Source organism: Lepidochelys kempii, chromosome 5, assembly GCF_965140265.1.
Source record: "Lepidochelys kempii isolate rLepKem1 chromosome 5, rLepKem1.hap2, whole genome shotgun sequence".
Lineage (NCBI taxonomy): Eukaryota > Metazoa > Chordata > Testudines > Cheloniidae > Lepidochelys > Lepidochelys kempii.
Window position 1 is genome coordinate 96,687,355 of NC_133260.1, and position 26,387 is coordinate 96,713,741.

A 26,387-nucleotide genomic window follows, 5' to 3' on the forward strand; every position below is an offset into this window, starting at 1 on the left:
TAAACCCTCCCTCCCCAAACCCCTCAAAACAAAAGTTTCTGCATTTTGGTCAAAAAATGAAATATATCAATTTGCATATATCGCTGCAGTGCCACAGGAGAGTTATTGTTCAAATGCCTCACATCCCCATTCTTCCCTACAGGTCACACTCCCCAGCTGGACTTCATCTCCCATGTAGCACCCCAGGGACTACCATGATACACTACCTCCACTTACTAAGAGGTGAGGCCATGGTATGTCTTGGGAGATGTTGTCCAATAAGGGAGCCCATGCTATAGAGGAGAATGAGAATGTGAAGCACCCAAACTACAACTCCCATCAGGCACCACAATAGCATTTTGGAATCTAACTGTTTCCATTTTCTGTTTTTCTTCAGAAAGTCAAACATGACTTTGTTTCCATTTTTGTAGAAATTATTCACAGGAAAAAAATATTTTTTTCTGGTCAGCTCAAATGGCTGCATTTGGCTAATTTGGGCACTGATCCCATAATCCCTATGGCATGTGATTCAACCTATTACTACAATTACTGCAGTGGAATTTCTCAGAGGACCAAAGATTACTCTTGTGAGGAAGTGTTGCAGGAACAGACCTCAAATTATTAGTTCCTCTGTCCAGGGAAAGGTGCCTTATTTCTGTAAAGCACCAGTACATTGATAGTGCTATAATAAATAAATAATACTATTAATGTGAAATGAGATTTTTGCAGGTAGAAATAGATATGTGAGCAAATTTTGCTCCTGCACAAAATAGAGGGCTGCTGAAAATGAGGCCCTGATTGTTAGAAATGCTGCAGTGCAATATTTAAAAATAATAAACACCAACTTAAGTTTTATTAATTCAAATAAGTCTTTGAAGAACAGGAATAATAACTATTTACATCCCAGTTGACCTTTCTGTTGTGAATTTTTTGGTAAACATTTATTACGTGTATAAAAATATACTTCTTCAAAATCAGTCGCCTTTAAAAAATAAAGGTTCATAATTAATCTTGTTTCCATAAAAAATACATACCAGGTGCATAGACTAATGGGGGGTGGGAAATCCTCCCTCTAATCCACATGAAGCAAAGAATTCCAGTTCCTCTAACATACTGCAGTATGGTACATTTAATAACTCAGCATTTCACAGAAAACAATGGAATTTAGCCTTCAGTCTAGACAATATGCTAAGATCTTGTTCCTAAAAGCTATTTGGCAAAGCAAATGACAGTCTTTAAAAAAAAACAAAACCCAAAACCCAAATTTAACCTGCCCAAAATAACATGTCAAGTAAGTATGCTCTGGTTTTCATTTACTGTCTATTGTTTGATTACTATTTGGTTGTCTCCTTTCCCCTCTGCCCTCACACCCCACTTCAATTCATTGGACCCACTTGTGCGCAGGAAATTATACACTTGCTAGTAACTCTAGATACCAAAGAACCTACTTAAAGCAACAGCATTAGATGTCCTACTGTAAGTGAACCCAGTTTAAAATTGGTCTCTCTTCAAAATATGAAGTTAAATAAGAGACATTTGGGCTGTGTTACAAAGTTAAGATAAACACACATATAACATACTGTAGCTTTTACGATTTGGCTAAATCTCCAGCTGTCATGTTCCAGATGCCCAAGGGTGTCAGGACAAAAAGTGTATTCCGGGACTGGCAAGAGGTTTTGCATCTTTTATTACTTGAAAGCAAAAGTTGTATTTACAAACCATATAGACACATGTTTTTAGACAGAAGCAAAACACTAGTCAGTGATGTGAATTACAGTAGAGGAATGGCATGGGCTTGAATGTGAGTGCAGCAGAACATTCAGAGTGCTCATGCCAACGATGTCAGATAAAAATGCATCAACCATCCCCTCTGGGTACAGAGCTATGTCTTCTCATGTCTTGCCTTTGCAATAATATTACTGACTCTTTTCCAAATACTGTAAAGCATTCCACAACCCAACTTGTGGTTGTCAGTGTACTTTTTGAGACATTCTCCTACTGTTTTTATCTTTGTCACTAGCCTTCATAAAATGTCTGAATATTTAAAAAAAAACAAAAACCCACACACAACCAAAACCCCTCGGCCTGCAATTCTGACAAGAAACAAAAGCGCTTCACTGACATTTAGTGTATCATCAGTCTAGGTACATGAAGAATTTTACCAAGATATTTTCCTGAGTATAGCTGATGTGCGCAGACCTTGCATGAGAACTGCTCTAACTGATACCAGCTGCAAAAGGCCACAAAGGCTGAAAAATAGGGGTGGCACAGGATGCCCACTTTCTTCTGGCATTTCCCTCTTTTCCTTGTACTGCTAGCAGCTGGGAGGGCAAATGGCGTAAAGGGCTTTTCTGCAGCTCAGCACCACAGGAGCATCACTCTTACACTAGTGTGATCCTTTCTGGGCCACTTAATCCAGTTTTAGGGCCAGATTCTGCCAGGAATCAGAGCCAATACAAACATTCTTGTAAAGACACATGGAAAACTTCCTCAACAATATTAAAGGAGCCTCCATTGCTCCAAATTTATACATGGTTATAGCTTTATTAGTTGATACCTTACTGACAGTGGTACACATCAGTGTAGAGTGATGATCTACATACTGTGGTCCATGTACCACTAGTGGGCCACAGGGCATTTCCAAGTTGTCTCTGAAACAACTTCCACTGACCATATGAAGCATGAACAGGTGAGGCAGGAGTTAGTCCCACCATTCTAGAAAGTTAAAATAATGTATTCATTCACTATTCTACAAACCTTACTCTTGCTTGTGCATCCTTGTGTTCTTCTGCCTAAGAGATAAACAGGAACTGAAGTCTGTTAATGATTCTCTTTCTTTACTGGGTGGGGTTTTTTTTTGGTGTCATTTCCAGACTGATCAAATTTGCTGAGGGAGAGGAAACTCAATGTGAAGGAGTAGGAAACACACAGGAAGACAGAACCAGTGACCTGGAGAGATTAGAGCAGTGGGAGCTACAGGCAATGAGAGGCAATTTGGTCCTAATAAATTTGAAATCCTACACCAGGTAGAGGAAATAAGTCATGCTGATAGAAAATAGAGAGCAAGGAAAGAGAATCATAGCTATACTCATGATTTCAAAGTTTATTTTCCTCTTGTCTCCTTAATTTAGTTCTGAATTGCACCAATTTCTTATCTTAAAAGAGAACAGAAATCTAAACAAGAAAAGAAAAAAGTACAAACGTATTTCACCCTTTCATAGGATTTTACACCTTCTTAATACTTACAGTGTCTTTAATAAGTTATGGTGGAAATATTCTACGTACAGGTAATATATAACGTAGTGAAGAACTAAAAGAGATTATGCATTAACACAGTAATGATGGTGATAGAATATGTGAAGAATATTTCAACATGCATCTGGTATATTTTTTATTTGCCTCTTTACTAGAACAACAGGTTCAATAGCTTCAAGCTATTCCCCACAGAGCTATAATTAGTGCTTAAAGTGCAACCAAAAAAAAATAAAAGGGGTTGGCTGAAACCTGAAATCTGAACCTGTGGAATGCTGGAATGAATTTCTACTTTTCCTAAACAAAACAAAATAAAGCCAGTTACAGGGCTGCCGCATGCATCATAGATTCTGCCTATCTGTTCATGTTATCTATTCATTATGATTCATTATTACCATGAAAAAATACTGCATTATTGTCCGACAAAAATAAACAAACCAAAAATTCCAGGTTTTCCAAAATATTGTTAAACCAAGAGTAGATTTAGGATGAGACACTTTCTGGTTAATAATAGGTAAAGTTCTCTCATTACACAAAGCCCAAGTAAAGAGGCACTGTGCGAGAGCTATGCAGGGTTTGGGTGATGGATGGAATTCACCTCCCTAACCTACAGCGAGGATTCAATCAGCTCTTCCTGTCCTTTTGCAGTTACCTGTTGAAACCCCCTAGACAGGGATTTGTGGCCAACAGATCCATGTAAGTATAGACCTAGTGGTGATACCTAAACTCCTATTCCCACCAGGTATTCACAAGTAGTGGAGAGCACAGCTCCATGGCACACATTAGGGTGCAGATTCTGCAGCTGCCAACCCGCTCAGCAGTGACGCTGTTCAGCGGGGACTTCTGTAGCCCCAGTGCCATAAGAGAATGAAAAATAAATCCACATTTCTAAGAAAAGTACACAAGGTAGGTACAGAGATTTTCACAGGGATTGCGGGAAGGAATCCTCTTCCCAGACACAAGCAACAGAGATGCTGCTCCATGGCTGCCTTTATAGACTTAGGGCTGCAGTAGCCCCTGTGTATGGACTGTCCCCACCACATGGGTGTGGTTGGGGAGAAAGGATGTGATCTGTCTTAGTGTCAGATCTATTGGCTTCACCTTCCTTACCCTAACCTCACTCTGTGGTGCAGCAAACCCTTGAGTACGAACTGGCTTCATGAAATCCTGCTCTCCGCACAGGCAGTAGAAAAGCACAGACTCTGCTGTGTCCAGGTCCCTACAGTTCTGCGGAGAAGGGGGATGAGAGACTTAATTAACCAGATTCTTTTATTGTTTAAATGCATCCTCACTGAAATAAGTACATTTTAAACATATGGAAAGGACCAATTTTTTTCCAAAGTGGCTTGTTAATTTTGGTTTCCCAATTTAAGACTTATCCTAAGTCAGAGACCGGATGTATTTTATGTTAATCTATTTCAAGTTGGGCACCCAAAATAAGAGGCCCCTTTTGAAAAGCTGGCCCTTAGGCCATATCACTCCTCTGGCTTGTTAGAACAGTTTCCACAAATGTGTGAGGGATGGGATGAGGTAATTAATATAGTCTGTTTCCAATACCCTTTGTGACACTGTATGGAAACTGTGGACATTTTGAGGTATGTTTTCCTGTAACTTTCTTTCCAAGTTTTTCTGCCTTTTGGATGTGTATATCACATTGAATCTAATGTAGGAACATTTGTTACATTATTTTATTTTCTGTAAACTTTCTTTTTGCACTACATACTGATCATCTGTGGAAAAACTGCATATAACAAATAGTACTGCTATAAAGGAATCTTCTATTTATTTCCAAAAGAAAACAGAATGCATAGTATCACAGTACATCTAGGCATTATGAAAACTAAACTTTGCTACTTTACTGATTGGAAGACAGTATTTGTAATCTAGAGTGTTTTAGCAGAGCACTTGGAATTGCCAACTTCATGCAAAGCATAGACTGAAAAAAAAATTCTAGTTTCATGACATATATGGAGGTTGTCACCCAATCTGAGTTTGCTGGGCAGCATTAATTTGGAAAGGACTAGAGCACATCCAGCACAAGATATTCTTGCAAAACCATTCAGTGTCCTAATATGTGTGCTTTAACACAGCCACATACATTTAGAAATAAAGATTTGTTTCAAGAACTGCATCCTGGAAATCAGTGACACTGAAAGGGACTTAGGGGGTCATGGTTAATAACTAATTGAACATGATCTCCCATGCAATTCAGTGGCTGAGAGCAAACCTGATTCCTGAATGTGTAAACTGGGAAATAGCTAGCAGGAATAGGGAAGTGGTATTACCTTAGTATTCAGCATTAGTGAGACCATTACTGAAAAACTGTGTCCTCTTCTGGTGTCCAAACTTTAAAAAAAGGATATTGACAAATTGGAAAGGGTTCAGAAAAGAACTACAAAAATGTGTTGAGGTCTGTAAAATCTCACCCAACCATGAAAGGGTAAATACGATCAATCTATTCCGTTTACCCGAGATGAGTGGTGTGGTATGGGAGTCAATGCCAGATCCATGTAATGCCGTGCAGTGGTGGTCAGTCTAGAGCTGCCCATACCACCATCCACAGGCCCTATGCGATGCTATGCAATGATGCCTTCTTGCCTTAAAATCTATGATCCTATACAAATGATGTAGGCCAATGATATCATCTTATGTTATCAGGAAGTATCAGCTGTGACATTAAAACGTAAACGTCACTACACTGCATGCAATTAGCCTGTCCTTCAGAATGAGCAATTAGAGATATCATCTCTGTTGTGTTAACAACCAACACAATTCACTGTAAAGCAGAAGCTCCACATTTTTCACTCAAAATCATGAAGTAAAAAAATTGTTATTTGCTCATACATCACAGCCATGGGGGCTATACAGTACCTGTAACAGAAAATTTCTGTGCTCAGTCAAGTGACCAATGTAGGGGGGCTAACCCACTGAATGACCTTGGGAAAATCATTTTTGGCCAACCTGTCATAAGTTAGTGTACACTTTTGCACATGTCCAGCTTGCCTGCATACCAATCATACATGGACATACAATTCTGGATTTGCATGTACACACGTATGTGCTCATGGAAACCCCAAATTGTAGACATATATATAAAAGTATACACTTCAAAGGATGTGGCCTTAACCTGTCTGTGCCTCAGTTTCTTCATCCGTACAATGGGATAATAGCCATTTTTGTGACATGCTTCTGAGATACCCAATTGAAACTCTCGACAGAAGTATAAATATTATTATTGTATTTCAGTGCAAATCTGCAACAAAGTGAATGTTTTGTGTAGACAACACTTACGTGTTCCTCTTAAACCCATGCAAATTATGATGACAGACAAAGTTAATAACATTTTTAAATATATTTAAGAACAGTCTGTTATTTGCTTCAGCACAGGCAGCAACCCCTCTGCCTAAACAGTTACACATTATATACATTGCCCTCCACCATTGGAATCATCTTATTCTTTCTTGCCATTTCCCTATTTGGGGTTGGCGACCTTTATAGCCTTCTTCCAAAACTCGTAATTGTATGCCTAGCTGTTAGGCAAATTGGTCTCTCTAAGGTACACAGATATCTAGTCTTTTGCTTCCTCCCTTGTCCTCTTCCTTCCACAACCATTGCAAAGACCATCTTACCAATATAACTCTCAGGTCTGCACTGGTCATGTCCACATCAATGTAGCCTAGCCTCCCTGAACTTTTCAACTAGGACAACCTGCATAAGGCTCCTTTTGCTTCTTATCACAGAGTGTTCAATCACTTCACCATCTTCATTTCGGTGGTGGAGTGCACGCTGATTTCTTTTCTTGTGGACGTCCGAGGCTCTGCTCCATATATTAGGATGGGTCGAATAACACTCTACCTTTAACTTTATTGGCATCTTTTTATTACAGTCCAACTGGTGGAATCTCCTGGTATTATTTTTTTAAAGAAATAAATCCACATGTAATTCCCTCCCCTAAATGCTTGCACTTGAGTTTGAGGGCTGTTCAGTGACTGTAGGAGAGCCTTCTGCTTCGAAAATACACTTGAATACACACTGCAACCAAAGTTGGTGAAGCGAGAGAGATGAAAAGGGGCAGTGATGATGGGAGGGGAGGCACCAAGCCGAGTTCTCACAAGAGGTTCAGCAGCACGACATCAGATCATTAATGTCCATCAAACATTTTGGCTTATATCCAGCTCACTAACAGAACAGCGTAGTGGGAATGAAATGAAGGCCACTGTTCTGACACGCAGGCAAAAAGCCAAAGATCCTGATTTAGATTTCTCTGCCTGTCTTTCTCCCCTTTTATATTACATTAAGGATGACCTGCTCTGCCACAGCTTTAGCGTAGCTCATGTGTATGCAGAACAGGTGATGCAAAATCAATAATGGAAAACAAGTGAAGCTGGCTGCTCATTGTCACAGCCCAGATAACTGGCTCTTTGAAACCTTGCTACACAAAATGCCAACAGTAGCCACAACTCTCCAGAAACATAGTTATGGTATCTTTGCCAAGGAACATGTAAAAATAAAAGCAGAATAATTTAAAGTCATGACTACGTAATCCTATCAACAAACTTACTCTTTCTTATATCTACATTACAAATATGCTTGCTTGTGTGGACAAAACATAATGTTCAAATCTAGATCAGATTTGAAATCTAGATCTATCTCTAACCTGATTTAACAAAATGGCCTGTGTATACAGGAGGTCAGACTAAATGATCTAATGGTTCCTTCTGTCCCTAAAATCTTTGAATCTTTTAAACATTTGGGTTTTTCCTCCCATACAAGGAAGAGGAAAACTTTATTACGTGGTTTGTCCAGAACCTTGTTTTACTACAATAAATAAGCCTGTATATTTTATAGTGTTGACATATCATATACCGATATACCCTTTTCTTCAAAAATGTTACTCTTGGACATATTGCTCTAAACTTGATTTTTCATCTAAAACTGAATTGTACAATTATAATAGAATAGTTTTTCAGGTTATTAAATCTACTAGTTGTTATACACTGGCGTTTAAAACACAGACCTTTTGAATGGATGCATTTTCCATACTAGCTAATACAATGCTGGTACCTATAACATTTCCAAGAAAAAAATCCCTTGCCATCTGAAAGTATGATGCCAAGGTAACTTTGCCATTTGAAATTAATACTATTTGAAAACAAACTCTCCAAGGGCAAAAGTACTCATCAGATTCATGAACTTAAGTATCATAGAATTACACAAACCAACCTAAAGATGATGTAAAATTATGGTGCTTGAGACTAGTTTACAACATTTTCCCTTCTCCATTCTTTATCCTAATCTTGCATAGCAGCTGTACAGCACCTTTAATTTCTGTCTGAGATTTTCATTTTTTAAACTTTTGCTATTACTTTGTGTCATTTTAAAAAAAAACACATTTGTCTTTTTCAATTTATGGCATGTTGTTCTTTTTCTATGAACCACTGAAAAATGTACTTATTAAAATTATTTATTTTTGTTATTTTGTATAGGATTTAGCCCTAGGGTGAACAGACAGCAAGTGTGAAAAATCCGGACGGGGGTGGGGGTAATAGGAGCCTATATAAGAAAAAGATCTAAAAATTGGGACTGTCCCTATAAAATCAGGACATCTGGTCACCCTAATTAGCCCAGTGGATTTTTCAAAAAATTTCAGACACCCTGCATGAATCTTTTAATTGGAATGATACAACTGAAAGATAATGTGGACATGGTTTCAAAAATCAGTCTCTCAGTGGCCTGAAGAAGGGGTGGTGATTCTTGAAAAGACATACCGATTTCACTTTTATTTGGTTAGTTCAATAAAGAGGGATCATTCAGTTTAATTACATTTTAATCAAAGTCATTATTCAGCAGCACCTGTAATTTTCTTAATTAAACATACTGTGCACAATTTTTCCTCTCAGACCCACTTAAAGGATCTTGCTTCTATATTCCTGCTTGCATTAGCATCCATGGGAGATGTGTCTTGTAGGACTAAAGCAGAATATCAAATCCAGATCTACTATGTGGATCTGCAAGATGAACCTGCCAACTTTCCCATTGTCAGTCTATTACTTTAACATGGAACAAAGATGCTAAATGTATTGCTGTAGTTACTGTTTAGGACCAGTATTTTTAAAAAGAAAGGCCAAGATCTGTGTGCAAAATTGTGTGGGGAATTGCCTGCGTACCTTCGTTTGTACAACTATTATAACAGCTTTTATAAATCAGAGGATTTGGCATGGTTCCTAACCAGCAATTTGTGTAAACTCTGTGATCTGAAAAATCCCCATATAAAAACAGCACTTGTCATATTTCAGTGCAAAAAGCAGAAAGAGGAGCTTTATTCTAAGACCAAAGAAGGAACTATATTAGAATGAATAAGGAAAACCGCATCTCTCTTTCACTGATTCACTATAGAGCTTCTGTCTGAGAGCATTCCATAATGCTATACTGACTTGCCTCCTGCTACAGTTTTAAAGAGACAGCACACACCCACCCTTTCAGCAACTTGTGACTCAGCAGATCTGCTTCTTCCATTCAGACATCTGCTGATTTTAGTCTGGTGATAAGGTACTTTAAAATATTTCAGATTTTAATTATTAATTGAAAATTTTTTTAAAAAATACTTCTTTTGCATAAATGTACATGCTCTCACAGTGGGACCCAGACAACAATTCAGAATAGTGACACCTGTGTGAATCCTTTTAAAACACTTCAAAAGGATAAAAGAAATTAAAAATTAAAGGGTATATAACTTGTTCCAAATATTATTGCTTTTATTGTTCTAAGAAATAAGAACAAACTCCCCCTGGACTCTTTATGGAAAAAATAATCCATTTATAACTGTACAATGAAGAATTAAATTTATCTTTTGTGCTGTTATCTCTGTAAAACAAATCAAACGATTTGGTACTATAATGAAAGTCTGTGGTCTGTTGACGTCACTGTAGATTTACACCAGATGAAGATCAGGCCCTTGAAATTATAAAGAGCAAATGAATATCTGTGTTCTTCTGATATGTGAGTGGGAATAACCTTTTTGTGATTGCATTATCTCAGTGAAATGATGCTCACACACACACAATTTCTTATTTCATTCAGCTATTTCTTCCCCTTCCTGCAGTTCCACTAGCTTCCTTAAAGGTTTTGCTGCTGTTGTTCACTGCCATCATTGTCAAATAGTAATAGAATGTGATGGAGCTTTGATAAGTGCTTTGATAAGGCCCTGGTCCAGCAAAACATTTAAAAATGTGCTTAACGTTAAGACACTGAAGTCGCTGGAGCTACTCCCGTGCTTAAAGTTAAGTATGTACTTAAGAGGTTTGTCGTAGCGGGACCGTATACAGCACATACTGTATTAAGTAAAAGCATGATATGCTGCCACATGTGCCTGCCAGATCTGAACTGAATGGAAGTATCAGTTGCGGAAAGAAATCAATCATGTTACATTGCAGCAGGTCCCAGGGTTAATTAAAACTAGTTTTGTTAGTGGCGTTTACTTTATATTAAATAATTGTAATATTCAGTATGCATACAGTGCTTTCCATCTGCAAAGAGCTTAATAAGTATTAACTAATAAATCATCACAACACTCCTGTCAGGCAGGTAAGCAAATATCCCCATTTTACAGAAAGGTAAACCAAAACAGAAAATTTAAGTCACTTGCCCAAGACATAGCTGGGATTAGAACTGAAGAATTGAAGAATTCCTGGCTCCCCATCTTGTGCTCAATACTAGGAAAATGACCAGGAGGGATTATTGATATCAATTTTATGTTGTGTTTAACATCTTAGAATTAAACAAACTGTGAATGACTTGAAATGACTTGAAATCCTCTAGTACTGCATACAGATAATCTAGGCTCTTACATATTCTTATAACTGTTACTATCCGCCTCCCTCACCCACTCCACCTGTTTTTTTTGCCATGATCAACTGCTGTGGCATATTATAAAGTAACATGAGCTCTTCAAGGCAAATACAGTCTTTTACTGATGCATACGCTCCAAATACTCCAAAGCTACTGCTCATTATATTTTGCTAAATTCAGTCCTAGTATAAGTGGTTACAGCACTCACTGACTTAAATATTAGCTGCACCTCCTGAATTTGGTCCCCAGTATTGTTATATTTCAACATTGGAATGAACAGCCAAATGGTCTCTTGATCACTTTGAAGAAATATTTTGTGCTGATCTCACCTCTTACAATCCTAGAGCTGTCGTCTTTTTGCTAGAAAGTCTATCGCTACATTCAAAACAGTGCTCAGACCTTCAAATGTGCAATTTTAAAATAGTTTTCATCTAGTGGTTCTCAGCCAGGGGTACGTAGAGGTTTTCCAGGGGGTACATCAACTCATCTAGATATTTGCCTAGTTTTACAACAGTGCTACATAAAAAGCCCTAGCAAAGTCAGTACAAACTAAAATTTCATACAGAAATGACTTGTTTATACTGCTCTATATACTATACACTGAAATGTAAGTACAATATTTATATTCTAATTAATTCTAATTGATTTATTTTATAGTTATATGGTAAAAATGAAAAAGTAAGACTTTTTCAGTTAATAGTGTGCTGTGACACTTTTGTATTTTGATATCTGATTTTGTAAGCAAGTAGGTTTTAAGTGAGGTGAAACTTGGGGATAAGCAAGACAAATCAAACTCCTGAAAAGGGGACAGTAATCTGGAAAGGCTGAGAGCCACTGACCTAACTCTAAACAGGGGAAAGAGGCAAAAGTGCTATTTTTCCTTTAAGCAAAACTTAGCTCCTTCTTTTCAGCAATGTGTCTTGAAAGCTTTAGATTTCCCTGCTTGTGCACATGCGCCCATGACATGACCTGGTGTTTAAGGAAACCTACCGTTCTGATGCCATTCTCAAAGGCCTGACGTGCTAGAGAAGCAGGTCCGTCCACAGTCTTCCCATCATCATCAGGACCCCAGCTGGCACTGTAGATGTGTATATGTTGTGGATTCAGACTGAGAGACTTTGCTTCCACCATGTCTGTAACATCACCGTCCAGCATCCTCACTCCTTCAAAACAAGAGGCAGTGAATGTGAGAACTAGACTAATGAAGCATGTTTGAAAAATTATGTGAAAAATACAGAAAGCTACTCTTTTCGGATTACATTTCTTAAGTTCTTATTGATTATGGCACTCAAATTGTAAAGTCGATTTCTCTAAAGCTTTAGGAAACATCTGTGCTCAAATTCCTTCATCCAATACACGTTTGAATTTTAAAGAAAAACTTTAATTTTGGGGAAAACTTAAAAAAAATTATTTCAACCTCAGTGCATTTATATTTCTCATTTAAAAATAATTATAATTTCCTTTCCTTCTCTATGACACAGTGCAATTTCAGACATGGCAATTCTAATTTGATAGACATAAAACACAGGATGTACGCAGATAGATAAGCACAGGATTATGTCTTCATTGCAGGATTCTGCAAAAGGAGAAGCTGGGGAGGACGTTCTTAGGTACTAGCAAAAGTGTTATAGAAAGTTACTGACAAACCATAGCATTCTTTGCATAACATTATTCTACCTCAATTGCAAAACTGCGAACATCCCTCTCTAGGTAGGAAACTGTGTAAGGCCTGCTTCTGAAATTCAGTTGTGTATGTGGAACTCCCATTTATGTCAATGGCAGTTATGCATAAATAAGGGATCTCAAGATCCGACCCTTGGTAAACGGTAGTATTTGACAGACTTGTGTGCCAGTATTTGTAAAGTGGATATCTACATGACAGCATGGTGTTTTAGGAGCAGTGTGATGAGAAAGGCTGAAGGTTGTAAACTAAGAATATTTTGGAATTTTAAATAAATATTCTTGTTCAAGTCAACCATAACATTTCAATATAATTTAATCTTGAGGGAGCAGCCAATTGAGGTCAGTTTAAAACTTTCTCACACCTTAATAAGTAGCAGCAATGAAAGGATAACCTCCAAGTCAATGAGATATCTGATCAAAGATTTTCATTTTTAAATAATAATTAGTATGTAATTGTATGAGATAGTATATGTTGATGTTCACTTCCATAATTAACATATTTGAAGTCTTTTCCCATTTAATAGGAATATTGCTATTTATAAATCAAATTTATATATTTTAATTATAAGAACACAGATTTGTTCATGAGTTTGCACTGAATTAAGCTGAGTGTTTACCAAGGCCTTACCTTCCAAGGTATACAGATTGGTTTGTTGATAAAGGATCTATTTTTTCTCATTCTAATTGACTGGAAATTGAGAAGTGATCATATTTCTAAATTCACACAAAAACTGCCCAGGTTCTGTGAGATAATGAACTTGTCCAAACAGTGATCTCACTATGAATTTTACTTTATAAAAAAGCAATTTAAACAACTTTGGTAATCTCAGGTTTTATTTTGCCTCCTCAGCAATCTTAAAAAGTTAATGAGGGGTAAAAGGTGTGTTCTCATTCTTTCAAGCATATCAATATATTTGATTCCAAACTAAAACACCAAAAGGTATACTACATTTAAACAAATCAAGATAAAAAACAGAGGGAGAGAATTTCATTTTAGTTACTACAACAATGCAACATGCTTTATGAATGTAGCATTCACTACAGTGAATAGTAAAACCAAGTTCTATCCCTGGCATCTGAAATAATTTACACCATGTTTAATGTTAAACATTAAATCCAGAAGTGGTAAAATCCAGAAGCAGCCTGTCCACTCTTCTCTTTTTGCCAACAGTTAGCAGACATCAAGTGCAACTTTTATCAATGGACATATCATTGGCTATTTTAAATAGTTACTTTATTTTTGTAACAATTGCATGAGTTGTTAATTTTGTCCCCTCACAGAACATACAAAGTGTTTTTCTCGTGTGGTGATAGCACAATTATAACCATCCAGAAGGCAATTAGCAGACTTAGTTTCCAGACTGTCCACTAAATCTTCAGAATTCTTTAAACTTTTCCAAATATTTGCCATAAATGTCAAAACCTAAGTGGAATTTTAGTCAGCTCAAACTTCTAACAAATCGTGAAGAAGCATGTGAAAATTAAGTGAAAGCACGTTTTCCTTTCAAATATTTGTTTTTAATCAGTGCCTCACTTAAGCTTAAAGAAACAGCTGAACAAATTCCTTGTCAGTTGAAGACAATCTACATCTGTTCTGTCATAGTTTAGTATAACCGTTTTCCCATCAGGACTCAAGCCCAGCCAAATAACTAAGCACCAAATCCCCACAGATGCTCTGTAACTTCCACAAATAAGGCAGAAATAACAACAACAAGACTAACACGGCTGCTACTCTGAAACAACAAGATAGCCATCCCTTTTTATAGCAAACAAAGAGAGCCCAAAACCCTGTAAGTGGTAACTTGCTATGTATGAGTGCTGTAAAAACTGGCAAACATTCAAATAATCACATTCCTTTGGCTCAGCTAAAGGAGGCTCAGCTACAGTAGAGAGGAGTAAGAACCGGAGACACATTGTATGATTTCTTCACAAGAGTTATCTCCCAAACAGCAACAGAATTAAGGTCCACATTCTAATCTCACTCTCACTGTCTCCTGTCAGCACAGGTCCACTGATGTCAGCAGATTTACTCCTGATTTGCACTGCTGTGAGAGAAGAATCAGACTTTTGAGGAAATTGTTCCCTGCTCTGTTCTGTGGTCAGTGTTTCTGGCGTGAATGGAAAAGAGGGGAAGAGGACAAAGCACTTAGAAAAAGGTGAGCATTACTGGTGGATATATTGCAAATGACTTTCCATCACAAACATCATTAATCATAGTTGTTCTGCTGATAGAATTTGATGAAATATTGATGGAAAGGATTTTCTTCCACTTCCGTTTCTTTCCTCTCTACCCCTCCGAGGCCCTGAGAGCACATTCTGGCTGAGGTGAGGAATACTGCTCTCTGGACAAATTCATACCAGTGCAAGCAGGTGCATCTCTGAGAAAGGTGTAAAGTGTTCTCCATCAGTAGGCCAAAAGAGGCTCTTTAAATCCAAGCTTACACTGGGAATTAAGCTGTTAACTGAACACTGGTTCGGTTTAATATGGTTTCAAATATAGCACAGTTTGTCTGACTCGGGCAGATGGGACATAACCATTTTTCAAACCATGTTTAAGAAACATACTCGTGACAGTCCCCAACACATTGTAAATATGCTGGATGAAGCTCTTCCTTCAGTTGCCAGTGGAGTTGCTCAAAGGATGAGTTTTGTTTCTAGTCTAGAGCAAAGTGATTATATTTAGTTTTGATGTGGTTACACTCCCTGTTCACTGAACAGGTAAACCATGTTTAAATCCCGTTAGCCTGAATCCGTTTTAAACTATGTTTAAAACAGGCTGTGGTTCAGCAAATATGGCTGAATCCATTGGGACTGTCATGCAGCACTAAACACATTCATGATACTTAATAAAAATAATGCATTTAAAATCCAGCATTGCCATGCAGAGGAAAGCCTTACAGTATCTGCAGGAGGTGTCTGCAGCCTTACAGTGTCTTGGTCATTTCATTAGATAGTGAGTAATGTCTTTTTCCCCCCTTCCCAACAGCTATTCAGAGCAAAGCTCTTATTTTCCTTTATTTCTTTCAGCATTAACTTTTCTCTGTTCCCCCTCTAGTATTCCCTACTGTCTTTCATGGAGATGAGCCTATTTCACACTTCTGCATTCCCAGATGGCCTCTATTGTAGGACAGGTTTCAGAGGAACAGCCGTGTTAGTCTGTATTCGCAAAAAGAAAAGGAGTACTTGTGGCACCTTAGAGACTAACCAATTTACCAGTTAATGAGTCGGAAATACAGTGTTTTCCTGAGAAAGAAGGGGAAGTAGAAAGAAAGGGGATGTGATGACCTTATGGTTTCATCAAATGCAAATTGCTCACTTGTATTTAAGGAGTATTCCTGCATGTAGGTCTGTTCACTAACAGATTCATAGATCGTGTCTCCATAATATATTACAAGAACTGAAATATATCTTAATTAACCAGGTTTCAGAGTAGCAGCCGTGTTAGTCTGTATCTGCAAAAAGAAAAGGAGTACTTGTGGCACCTTAGAGACTAACAAATATATTTGAGCGTAAGCTTTCGTGAGCTACAGCTCACTTCATCGGATGCATGCAGTGGAAAATACAGTGGGGAGAGTTAACCTGAAGCAAATACTCACCAGCAACCACACAACAAAACCACTAACCCAGGAACCTTGCAACAAAGCCCGTTGCCAACTGTGTCCACATATCTATTTAGGGGACACCATCATAGGGCCTAATCACAACAACCACACTATCAGAGGCTCGTTCACCTGCGCATCTACCAATGTGATATATGCCATCATGTGCCAGCAATGCCCCTCTGCCATGTACATTGGCCAAACTGGACAGTCTCTACGTAAAAGAATAAATGGACACAAATCATACGTCAAGAATTATAACATTCAAAAACCAGTCGGAGAACACTTCCATCTCTTTGGTCACTCCATTATAGACTTAAAAGTGGCAACTCTTCAACAAAAAAAACCTTCAAAAACAGACTCCAACAAGAGACTGCTGAATTGGAATGGATTTGCAAACTGGATACAGTTAACTTAGGCTTGAATAAAAACTGGGAGTGGATGTGTCATTACACAAAGTAAAACTATTTCTCCATGTTTATTCCCCCCCGCCCCAACTGTTCCTCACATGTTCTTGTCAACTGCCGGAAATGGCCCAGCTTGATTATCACTACAAAAGGTTTTTCTCCCCCCACTCCTGCTGGTAATAGCTCACCTTACCTGATCACTCTTGTTACAGTGTGTATGATAACACCCATTGTTTCATGTTCTCTGTGTATATAAATCTCCCCACTGTATTTTCCACTCCATGCATTCGATGAAGTGAGCTGTAGCTCACGAAAGCTTATGCTCAAATCAATTTGTTAGTCTCTAAGGTGCCACAAGTACTCCTTTTCTTTTTGCTTAATTAATCAGACACTGTTTAAAAATCTATAGAAATGACTTACAGTGTGATCAAGGGAATGGAATAAATAGCTGTAATAAAATCTCATACTTCAGGGCACACTATGATCACATGCCATGGTTAGGAAGGAAGAAAGTGCTTTCTCAGTAACTATGGTCACAATCAAACAACACACTAATACGCATGCTTAAAGTTAGGCAAGTACTCAAGTGTTTTGCTGGATTGGAGTCCATATGCACACGTGCATTCTTGATTTGTACACTGATGTCAGAAAAGTACAGCATTGTGCACACGTTGAAATGTGTCTTTGAAAATTTGAGCCAGCATGCTGAGGAGTTACTTCATTCACCACAGCTGCTCAAGTCCAGTTACCCTGACAATTTGTGCACTTAGGGTATGCAGCAGTGGTCTTTCCTCTAATCAGGGTGAGAATATGAACTCGGTCTCTCTCTTTCAACCCATGGAGGGGGAACACATCCAGTGAGGGCATTTTTTCCCTTTACTCGAGGAACAATATTTGATACAATTCGTTTCTGTTATGTCTTCAGATATAAAATTTCAGTAACATCGTTTACGGTATTATATATTATTGGGGAAGATTTTAGAAGCCCACAGGTTTCCTAATTTTGTTATCCTTTGTATTTACATATACTAAATTCCATCTACCCACCCACCTGCCCCCAGGCCAACCTCAGAAATGGCCATCTCTCAAACCAACCAACCACCCAAACACCTGGCTCAAGCCCAGTTCATCCACCATAATAATAAATTTAAAAAAAAACCCACATTATTCTGGAGTAACCTCTACCATCAGCTTCTACTGTCCCTTCCCCCTCACACATAGTTAATCCTGTGTGTCCCTTATACAATTTTTCCCCCACACTCCACCTACCATAACTCCAATATATCCTTGGGACAAGTCTCTTTTTCCCTTGCCTTACCCATTTCTCACATTTCATCAATCAAACCAGCCAGACTCAAACAAATTCATTTCTTTATCTCTCTGCATGGAGGCATCATGACTCTTCCTCTGAGGAAGGGGGAGGCTCCAAGACCTTCCCTTGTCCCTAAGTTATAATAAGAGAAATCTCCTGGAAATTGGAAGAACAAGCCTACTCCTGATCAGTGAGGAACTAAGAGTCTGACCTGTACCTTCCCTACAATGAAATAAAAGCTGGGCAGTAGGGGATAACCATATTCTAGGCCATCCAGAGAAGTCATTAGGGAGAGGTAGGCTGACAAACTCTTTTGTTTGGAAGAGTGGCCTGGTGAGCTGGCTGGAAACTCACTCAACAGCTTTCACCAAAAACACTGGGGACTTTCCATTTCCTGCTATAGATGCAGAGATGCATTTCTTGGGTCACAGTAGATGCCAACAATGTTGTCCTTGCCTTTCCTTAATACTTAAAAAAACATTTTTACACATTCATATTAATAACACAGGTGATTATTTTTTCAGCGTCCCTTTAAAATATGAATAATTATTAATATTGGACCTTTGTGGGGAATAAACAGAAGAGAAGATGATGGCACATTTTTAACATGTAAGCGTGGCACATTATTTCTTGATATAGACAGATTCATGCATTTTTAATAAGTAATAATCATAATACCCATCTCTTGTATAGCATTTTTCATTAGTAGATCTCAAAGCAAAGGAGATCAATATCATTATCCCCATTTTACAGATAGGGAAACTGAGGCTTAGGGAGGTGAAGTGACTTGTCCCACACCAGGTCAATGGCAGAGCTGAGAATAGATACCAAATCTCCAGAGCCCTAGTCCAGTGCTTTAGCCCTTAGACCACACTGCCTCTTTTTGAATATAACTGATATGGTACACCAAAGTCACAAATTTAAGTTTTTATGCAGTCTCAAACCAGATTTCTTAATGAAGTATTTAAACATTTTAATATAGTCCTTTCATCGGAGGATCTCAAAGTGCTTTACAAACACTAAAAATCCAATCTTCACAACAGGCGTGTGAGGAGGGTAATTATTATCCCAATAACACAGGCTGTGAAATTGAGTCATACAGAGTAGGTGACTTGCCCAAAGTCACATAGTAAGTTTGTGGGAGCGCTGGGAATAGAATACAGATCTCCAGAGTCCTTATTCTGTATTTTAATCACAAGTCTTGCTTCTTAACTTTCTATGCGTATTTAAAGAGTTCTAGAGAGCAGTTCTGAAGTATCACTACAAAAGGCTTCTCTTCAGTAACTATATTTAACTACATCCATTTCAGAAGCATTTACCTGTCAACACAGCTCATGTTGTTAAGCAAACAAATTTCTAGCTCTTGTTCAAAAAGATTCCTGTGTGCCACTTTGTACAAATTGTACTTGGGTTAACGGTGAGACTGTTTTACAAACCTCCGATCTTGGCATTAAAGGCGATTCCTACTGTGCAGTGTGAGTTGTTTGCAATGGCTGCCACTTCTCCAGCACAACGGGTTCCATGCCTGTAGGCAGAACAGAGATTTTTTTAAAGCGAGTAACATTACCCACTAAAATGCAGATTGTCAATGTTTAAAGGTTTTGATCTTGCTCATCCTCAGATGCAAAAAACATATCTGGATGTCTGTGCGAGATATTACTACATGACCCAGTCTGTAGTGCATATGTTAGATATAAAATTATATTTCGTAAATAGAAAAGGATTAACAAACAAAGAGATGAGACTAGGAAACAAAAACAGTGATGGTCAACAACAAAGAATTATGTATAAAATTATAATCATAACCCCTAAGAAATGTCAAAGGGCATCTTTAATTTCTCAAGCAACTGATAAACTATATTTGTATGAGATAAGTATCGTCTTTACTCATGAGACCACAGTAATAAGCTAAATGCTGATTAACTCTAATGATAGATCAAGATATCAGAATTAGATACTTCTCACAAAGTCACTTCTTTATTAACCTGTTTATAACTCACCAAATTTGATCATAGTATCCCCCCCAAACTTAACGTTGAAGCTCTTTTTCTCCTTAGAAGCCTGGTTTCCAATTTCACTAACACCAAACTACCTCAAATTTCATAACATATCTCATCCCAGGGTAGATTTTTTCCCCCCAAACCTGGAGTAAATCACACAAGGATTTGCAGAGGTATGGGTTTTTTTTAAAAAAGTTCCCTGTTTTTCATTTTCAGACTTCCCAAGCCGTATTTTTGACTCATCATATTCTTGAAACAATTTTTTGCTTCAACAGTGCACGAATGCCTGCACTATTTACACAAACTTAAAATAGCGAAACAGGTACCTGAAATTTGATTAAGATAGCTTTGAAATTTAACACAAATTTCTACTGTGCATGAACTCAGAAAAATTTCAAACTACATATACTGAATGAAGACAATGACTTTTAGCTTAAAGCCTACGTTAACGCATATACCCCAAATGACAACAAACATCCCCTTTATTGAATGTTTGCATTACACAAAACATTTACCCACCACCCCACTACGATGTTGATGCAGGCCCAGAAAAACCTATGCTTGACATCCTACAGAGACGTGCCTTGAGAAACTTTCAAGGGTCTGTGCTTCATTTCCGTGGCTCCTTTTATATTTCTAATGTACAGAAACAAGTTCCCAGGCTTTTAAATGGCACTTTAAAGAGATGCTTGGCTAAAAAAGTTTTGCACTTGTCCTTTGTGTTAATGTCAAGATGATGTAGTGCTGTAGAATGAAAGAACGAAGAAAATCTTGGTTATGATATTTTGCCAATCTACAAGATGGGAATGCTAACTAGAAATAAGAAAATGAGCTTTATTTGCTGTTGTTATTTTAGAAACAGGAATGTGGAAAAACCCATTCAAAGACTGTGTAAGCTCAACTGCGTTCAGGTAAAGGAAGGAAGCTGTCATATTTCAAACCAACCCCCTCCCAATTTATTATAGGCAGAGCCAGGGCCATCCCCACAGGGTGCGGAGCCTGGAGCGGAAGTGGCGGATTCCTCTCTTCTGGGATCGACCGTGCCGGCCAATAGCACCAGCCTGCGAGCCCCCCCGCAAAGCAGTTGCCCCGATTTGCCATACCCAAGGGACAGCTCTGGGCAGAACTCGCATCTTTGCCTAAAGTTAAAGTTGCTTAACACTGTCCATTATAAGTCCCAATTTTTGATTGCTTATGTTCTGCCAAATTTTAAATGCTTGGGTTGAAATTTTTCATATTTTTCATGTATCTGTGCCTGGCTGAGTTCTTTTTGAAAATTATCACTATATATTGTGTCTAAGATGGATATAACTCAGATTGCTAAGGAAAACTGACAAGCAAGAATCAATTTGCTCCTTTCCTCGTTCTTTTTGTTGCCTTTCTATGTGGAAAAAGTCTGTCTGTCATTAATGACAAGCCAGAAACATGTCAAAACTTACTTGGGAAGACCTTGACTAACGCTGGACTTACTGCCTTCTGGAGTCTTCTCACCTAACAGAGAGAACTTGCAATAAAGCTTCTTCATAAGAAAAGGGAAGGGGCATTCATCACTCTTACACATGCTACATTTCTCCATGTGAACAGGAATTGGGCCTTGGGATTGGGAGTTTCTCCAGGTTTATACTGAATTTAAGGCATGGCAAATTCAGAAAGCCTGGGTGTGCCATGAGGAACGCAATACATATCAAAGAGGATAACAATGCTTTTTCTTTTGCATGCCTCTTCTTACTCACACACAGCATTACTATTCTTACAGAGCTTGATCCTGCTCTCTTTGAATTCAGTGGCAAAACTTCCATTGACTTCAACAGTAGAGAGTTTAGGCCCACAGTATGCATCTATTATGATGACCTAGTAATCATCCAAATCTGATAATCATATACATAACTAGCCCAAATTACAAGACTAAAGTGAAGAAGGTAGGCCAGAAGCAGCACTTTTAGAACTCAGGCACTAGTTCCAGAAGTCTTTCTATTTATAAGACAATCAAGCCCTCTCTTGTCTTGAAGCGGCATAATCCTAAAAGCTTAAAACTACGTTTAAAATCAGTGATTTTCTGGATTCTCATTGAAGTTTATCAGAACAGTTAGTGGGATCTTTTGTTTTTATTGAATAAGTACAGGTCACTGTAGCAGGGCAGTCACCCCACTCCAGCCCTGAAAGGGTTAAAAGACAGCCCTTGGAGAGGACTGGGGCTGAGAGCCAATAAGAAGAGGCTGGGAGGCAGCTAATCAGGGCCAGGCTGGGCCCTATAAAAGGGCTGCTGGGCCAGAAGGCAAAGTGTCTCTCTCTAGCTTTGGAGAGAGATGGACCTAGCTGCCTGAAGGAGCAAGGGTACATGAAGCCGAGCAGTGCTGGGGAAGGGCAAAAGGAGCTAGGGAACTCCAGCCGGGCAACTCCCCAGACTGAGGCCTTGGTAAAGGCCTAAGGAGGTACTGGGGCTGCAGAGGTGCAGCCCAGGGATAGGCAAAGGCAGCAGATCCAACCCCCTTGCCAGTGATGAGTGGCCATTACAGACTGCAGTCTGCCCCAGAGAATGGGGACTAGATGATGACTGGCAGTAGCCACTGAGGCAAGATGGACTTAGAAGGTTGGGGGTTCCCCTGGGAGGGGAGACCCAGAGTGTGGGGGTACTGCTGCGGGGCAGAACCCCAAGGTAAAGGGCACCGAGGTCCGGGAGGGACATGGGGGCCTGAGGCAGGCGAGACAGTGGCTAGCACAGGGCACTACAAGGGCTGGAATTCAGCTAATTCCCTTATGACCAGCAGGAGGCACCGTGCCAGTGAGTGCTCGATCTGCTACAGTCACCTTTAAGAGTCTCAAGAAAGTATTACATACTTTTCCCCATGGAAAGATTTTTGCTTAGCTTTATCAACATGTTGCTTTCACACAAATACTTCTGGTTCAGTGCTTGGGCTGAGGTTCAGTTAAGTTTTTATTTGTTTTCTGAACTGGTTCATTTAGCCCACTTAAAATTACCCTAATTAAAAGCAGATTTTATAACTCTGACTACAGGTGTGCTCCATGCTGGCAAATCCTTGTGAATCAGCAAAGATAAAAGGGATGAAGAATGATGCAGTATACATTATTGTTTCCGTATACATTACGACTTTCCTCCTCCTCTTCCCTCCTCCCATTCCAAAAGCATTGTTGAGTTTGAGATGTAACCAAGGTTAAAATGAAAATGCATTCTGTGAAACCAGGAGCCATCAGAGCAAGAAAGTCTTGCTGAATAATATACGAACATCTGTATTGTTTTCAGCCTGCCAACTATCCTGCTTGACCTGCATATCTTTTCCTTTTGTTGCCTACTGTCATATTTCGCTTCACAAGGGTGATATCCCCTAAAAGATAAAAGCTAATGGCAGAAGCATGTCAAACTCTGAAAGATATGCTGACTATTGAGAACAATTCACACAATGGACCACTGTGCAGATGTGTAGTCATACTCTAAAGAGGCCTTCTTTGATCAGAGAGATAGTTACCTCACCAGTTTGTGGTCAGACCCTATACAACTGATCTATATAAAATAGTGTAAGAAAATTGCACACCATTGAACCAGAGAATTTGTCATGCCATCAAGATTAACATTAAGATTGGACAGGTTGATGTTTAGAAATGGTAACTAACAAAACTATAGTGATTTATTCAGCAGTCTGAGTGCAGAATCGAATTGGGTGAATACTGTAAAAAGATATTCCCAACCATTTTGTTCCAGAAAAAAACCCCAACAGTAACCTCCTCGCATTTGCTTCTACAGTATCTGAACTACTTTTTATTTTTTTCCTCCATATGGCTGAACTTTTGTACAAACGAATGCTGGCAGAAAGAGTCATATCTATGTTGTTATATGTTTGCATGAGTACTCACAACAACACACTGTGCGTGCAAGCATTTTGAAAGCTTTTAATGTGCTTGCAAGTAACCCAGTCAGAAAGCCCAAACAATAATATGTGAATCAGATGGCTAATCACCAGTGTGAATAGTGAAAACAACAGGCATAATGAAAAGTTTGGGAACAGTTGCTACTGCAGGCTGAAATATGGTTACATAAACCATTTGGTTAATAACTCCAAATAACAAATAAATATTTCAAAATCAAAGCCTGTTAATGAATAATTAGAAATAAGAGAAAGAAATGAAACTTGTCAATATAAACAGTTTGCTATTAACAGTTCACCTAACCCTAGTGGTGATCAAAGTATAATCCAGTGCAAATATCTCAAAGGTCCTTGAGTTTTTGTATTTAATTCTTCTCAACTGTTTACATTCGACTGTCCTAGCTCTCATCCACTGTAAGGTGCACAGGAGAGCAAATAAAAGAAAAATGGAGCAGAAAAGCCTCAAAAGCAGCAGAAGACAGGGAATCAGCAAAGCCACCTAGCACACTCCTTCTGCCAAGAAGTTCACAGAAACTCTCCGAATACAAAGATGGTCTTGTGATGAAAGTATGAAACTGGGACTCAGGCAACTTGGATTCAATTCCCAGCTCTGCCAGAGTGTGCGATCTTGGGCAAGTCTGTGCTTCAGTTTTCCATCTATAAACCTGGGGTAGTAATACTTTCCTTCCTCATGGGGGCGCTGGGAAGGTAAATTTTTTAATGTCTGAGAGGCACTCAGATACTAAGGTGATGGATTCCATAAAAGTACTTAAATAGACCAAATTAGATAAACAGAGCCCCGCCCAGAGATCCAGAGCTGCCAATCATGTCTAGCTAGCCAGTGAGGACAATCCCATCATGTTTCCTGTCAAAATTTTCTGTCTCTGCAGTGAGGCAGACATTTCGTAAACTCCGCTTCTCACACAGAACTGGACTCTGACTTTTCAGCCTTATATAGCAATGAGTGTTCTTCAATTTGATCTTAATAGTCTCAGTTATTTTGGTCGATTCTTTCAGATTTTGAACAAATGTTGAGCTTTCTTTTTATGTTCTTCTCCAGCATAGAACAAGTTCTCCTTGATTAAAAAGAAAACGATGGACAATGGAAGGAGGCTGAAGCCAAATCCCACCATTTCAGCCAATGCTACTTTAGAGACCAATAAGGGGGAAAATCTGTATTTTGATTGCTCTGCTATTCCAGAAGAACCCAGTGATTTGTCAGACTCTTATGAGGCTGCTCAGGGAGTGCACCTAACAGTCTCGCACAATAGCTCAAAGCTTCTATAGTGACAACTGAATTCTGGTAAGAATTTCCTGGGGAGTAGCTGAACCTACATCCAACATTTCAAGATTTTTGGTTTCTAATGAAAGCATCAGCAATCTGGCACCTAAAGTTATATGTTGGATAACTCGTAAAGTACTTGAAAAGGAAAAAAGGGCAAGTCTTGCTACTCACTCTGCCCAAGTGGTGTCTGGGATGGATTTAGTACCTGCAGGAATCTACTTCCTCAGATAAAGAAAACATCTTCTTGTCTGTTGTTCCATAAGGTTAGCTCCATGTCAAATAAATAAATGAGGATACAGGAAAAACTGCATCGGATCTACTTATTCTTCGGATTTCAATAAAAGAGGAAAAGAAAAAAGGTGGCAGAGAATGCTTTCAAATATACAAGGGGAAAAAACCCCAAAGTAAAAAACAAAAATCCAGAAAATCTTATTTAATTTTATTCCTTTTCTGACTCCTTGTTCATTTAGGAAGATGAGCTGCTGGATTCAGACATTGGCGCTTGATTCAGGACACACTGTTTCCCCTTGATTATTTCCAGATAATGAGAATAAAAAAGTAAAGACGACTTTCTGAATTCAGAAAAACAGAGCAAGAGGAGGTTAGACGCTTATCTGGTAAATATTTCCAGTTATGTAAAACAAAATAAATAGGTATTCCAAACATTCCAGTCCTGGGAGTTGCCATGAAAGTGTAACGGGAGTAAATGTAGCAGCTTAACCACTTCCATGCAGTGTTACATATCCGATGATACAGTATGTGATTGGACATGCTGTACGGGATTTGAAATTGCAGGAAACAGCAAAGGGAGTTAATAGACAATACATTACATTTTACAAATATCAGAAGGACAAGTCAGCCCACATATAAATTGCTAAATATTGTGATATAGTGGGGAAAGAGCAGCCTGTATCTGCGAAGAGTATGAGATATCAAGGAATATTACTAAGCATCTTGAAGAGATTCCCCCCACCCGCCAGATAACAACAATCCAGGGGATCAGAGAAGGAGAAGTATACCCAGCTTCGCAGACTGCTGGAATTAACGGCTTCACGTATTAGTTATATTATGAATAATACTGTGTGTGAGTCAACTTTTATTGACAAAGTGCAAATCAGCAGAGGAAAACAAACAGAAAGAA

General features: G+C 38.6%; 1 protein-coding gene across 4 annotated transcripts in view; it reads right to left on the reverse strand.

Annotated features, from left to right (window-relative positions):
- The window catches only part of PCSK5 (proprotein convertase subtilisin/kexin type 5), a 299,939-nt gene that overhangs the window by 156,618 nt on the left and 116,934 nt on the right, over nt 1-26,387 (reverse strand). For all 4 annotated transcript variants that reach the window (XM_073345119.1, XM_073345120.1, XM_073345121.1 and 1 more), the window contains exons 6-7: nt 19,517-19,605; nt 12,070-12,242 (exon numbers count right to left, since the gene is read on the reverse strand). In XM_073345119.1, the coding sequence (XP_073201220.1) occupies nt 12,070-12,242; nt 19,517-19,605 (262 nt within the window). The remainder of the gene's footprint in view (nt 1-12,069; nt 12,243-19,516; nt 19,606-26,387) is intronic.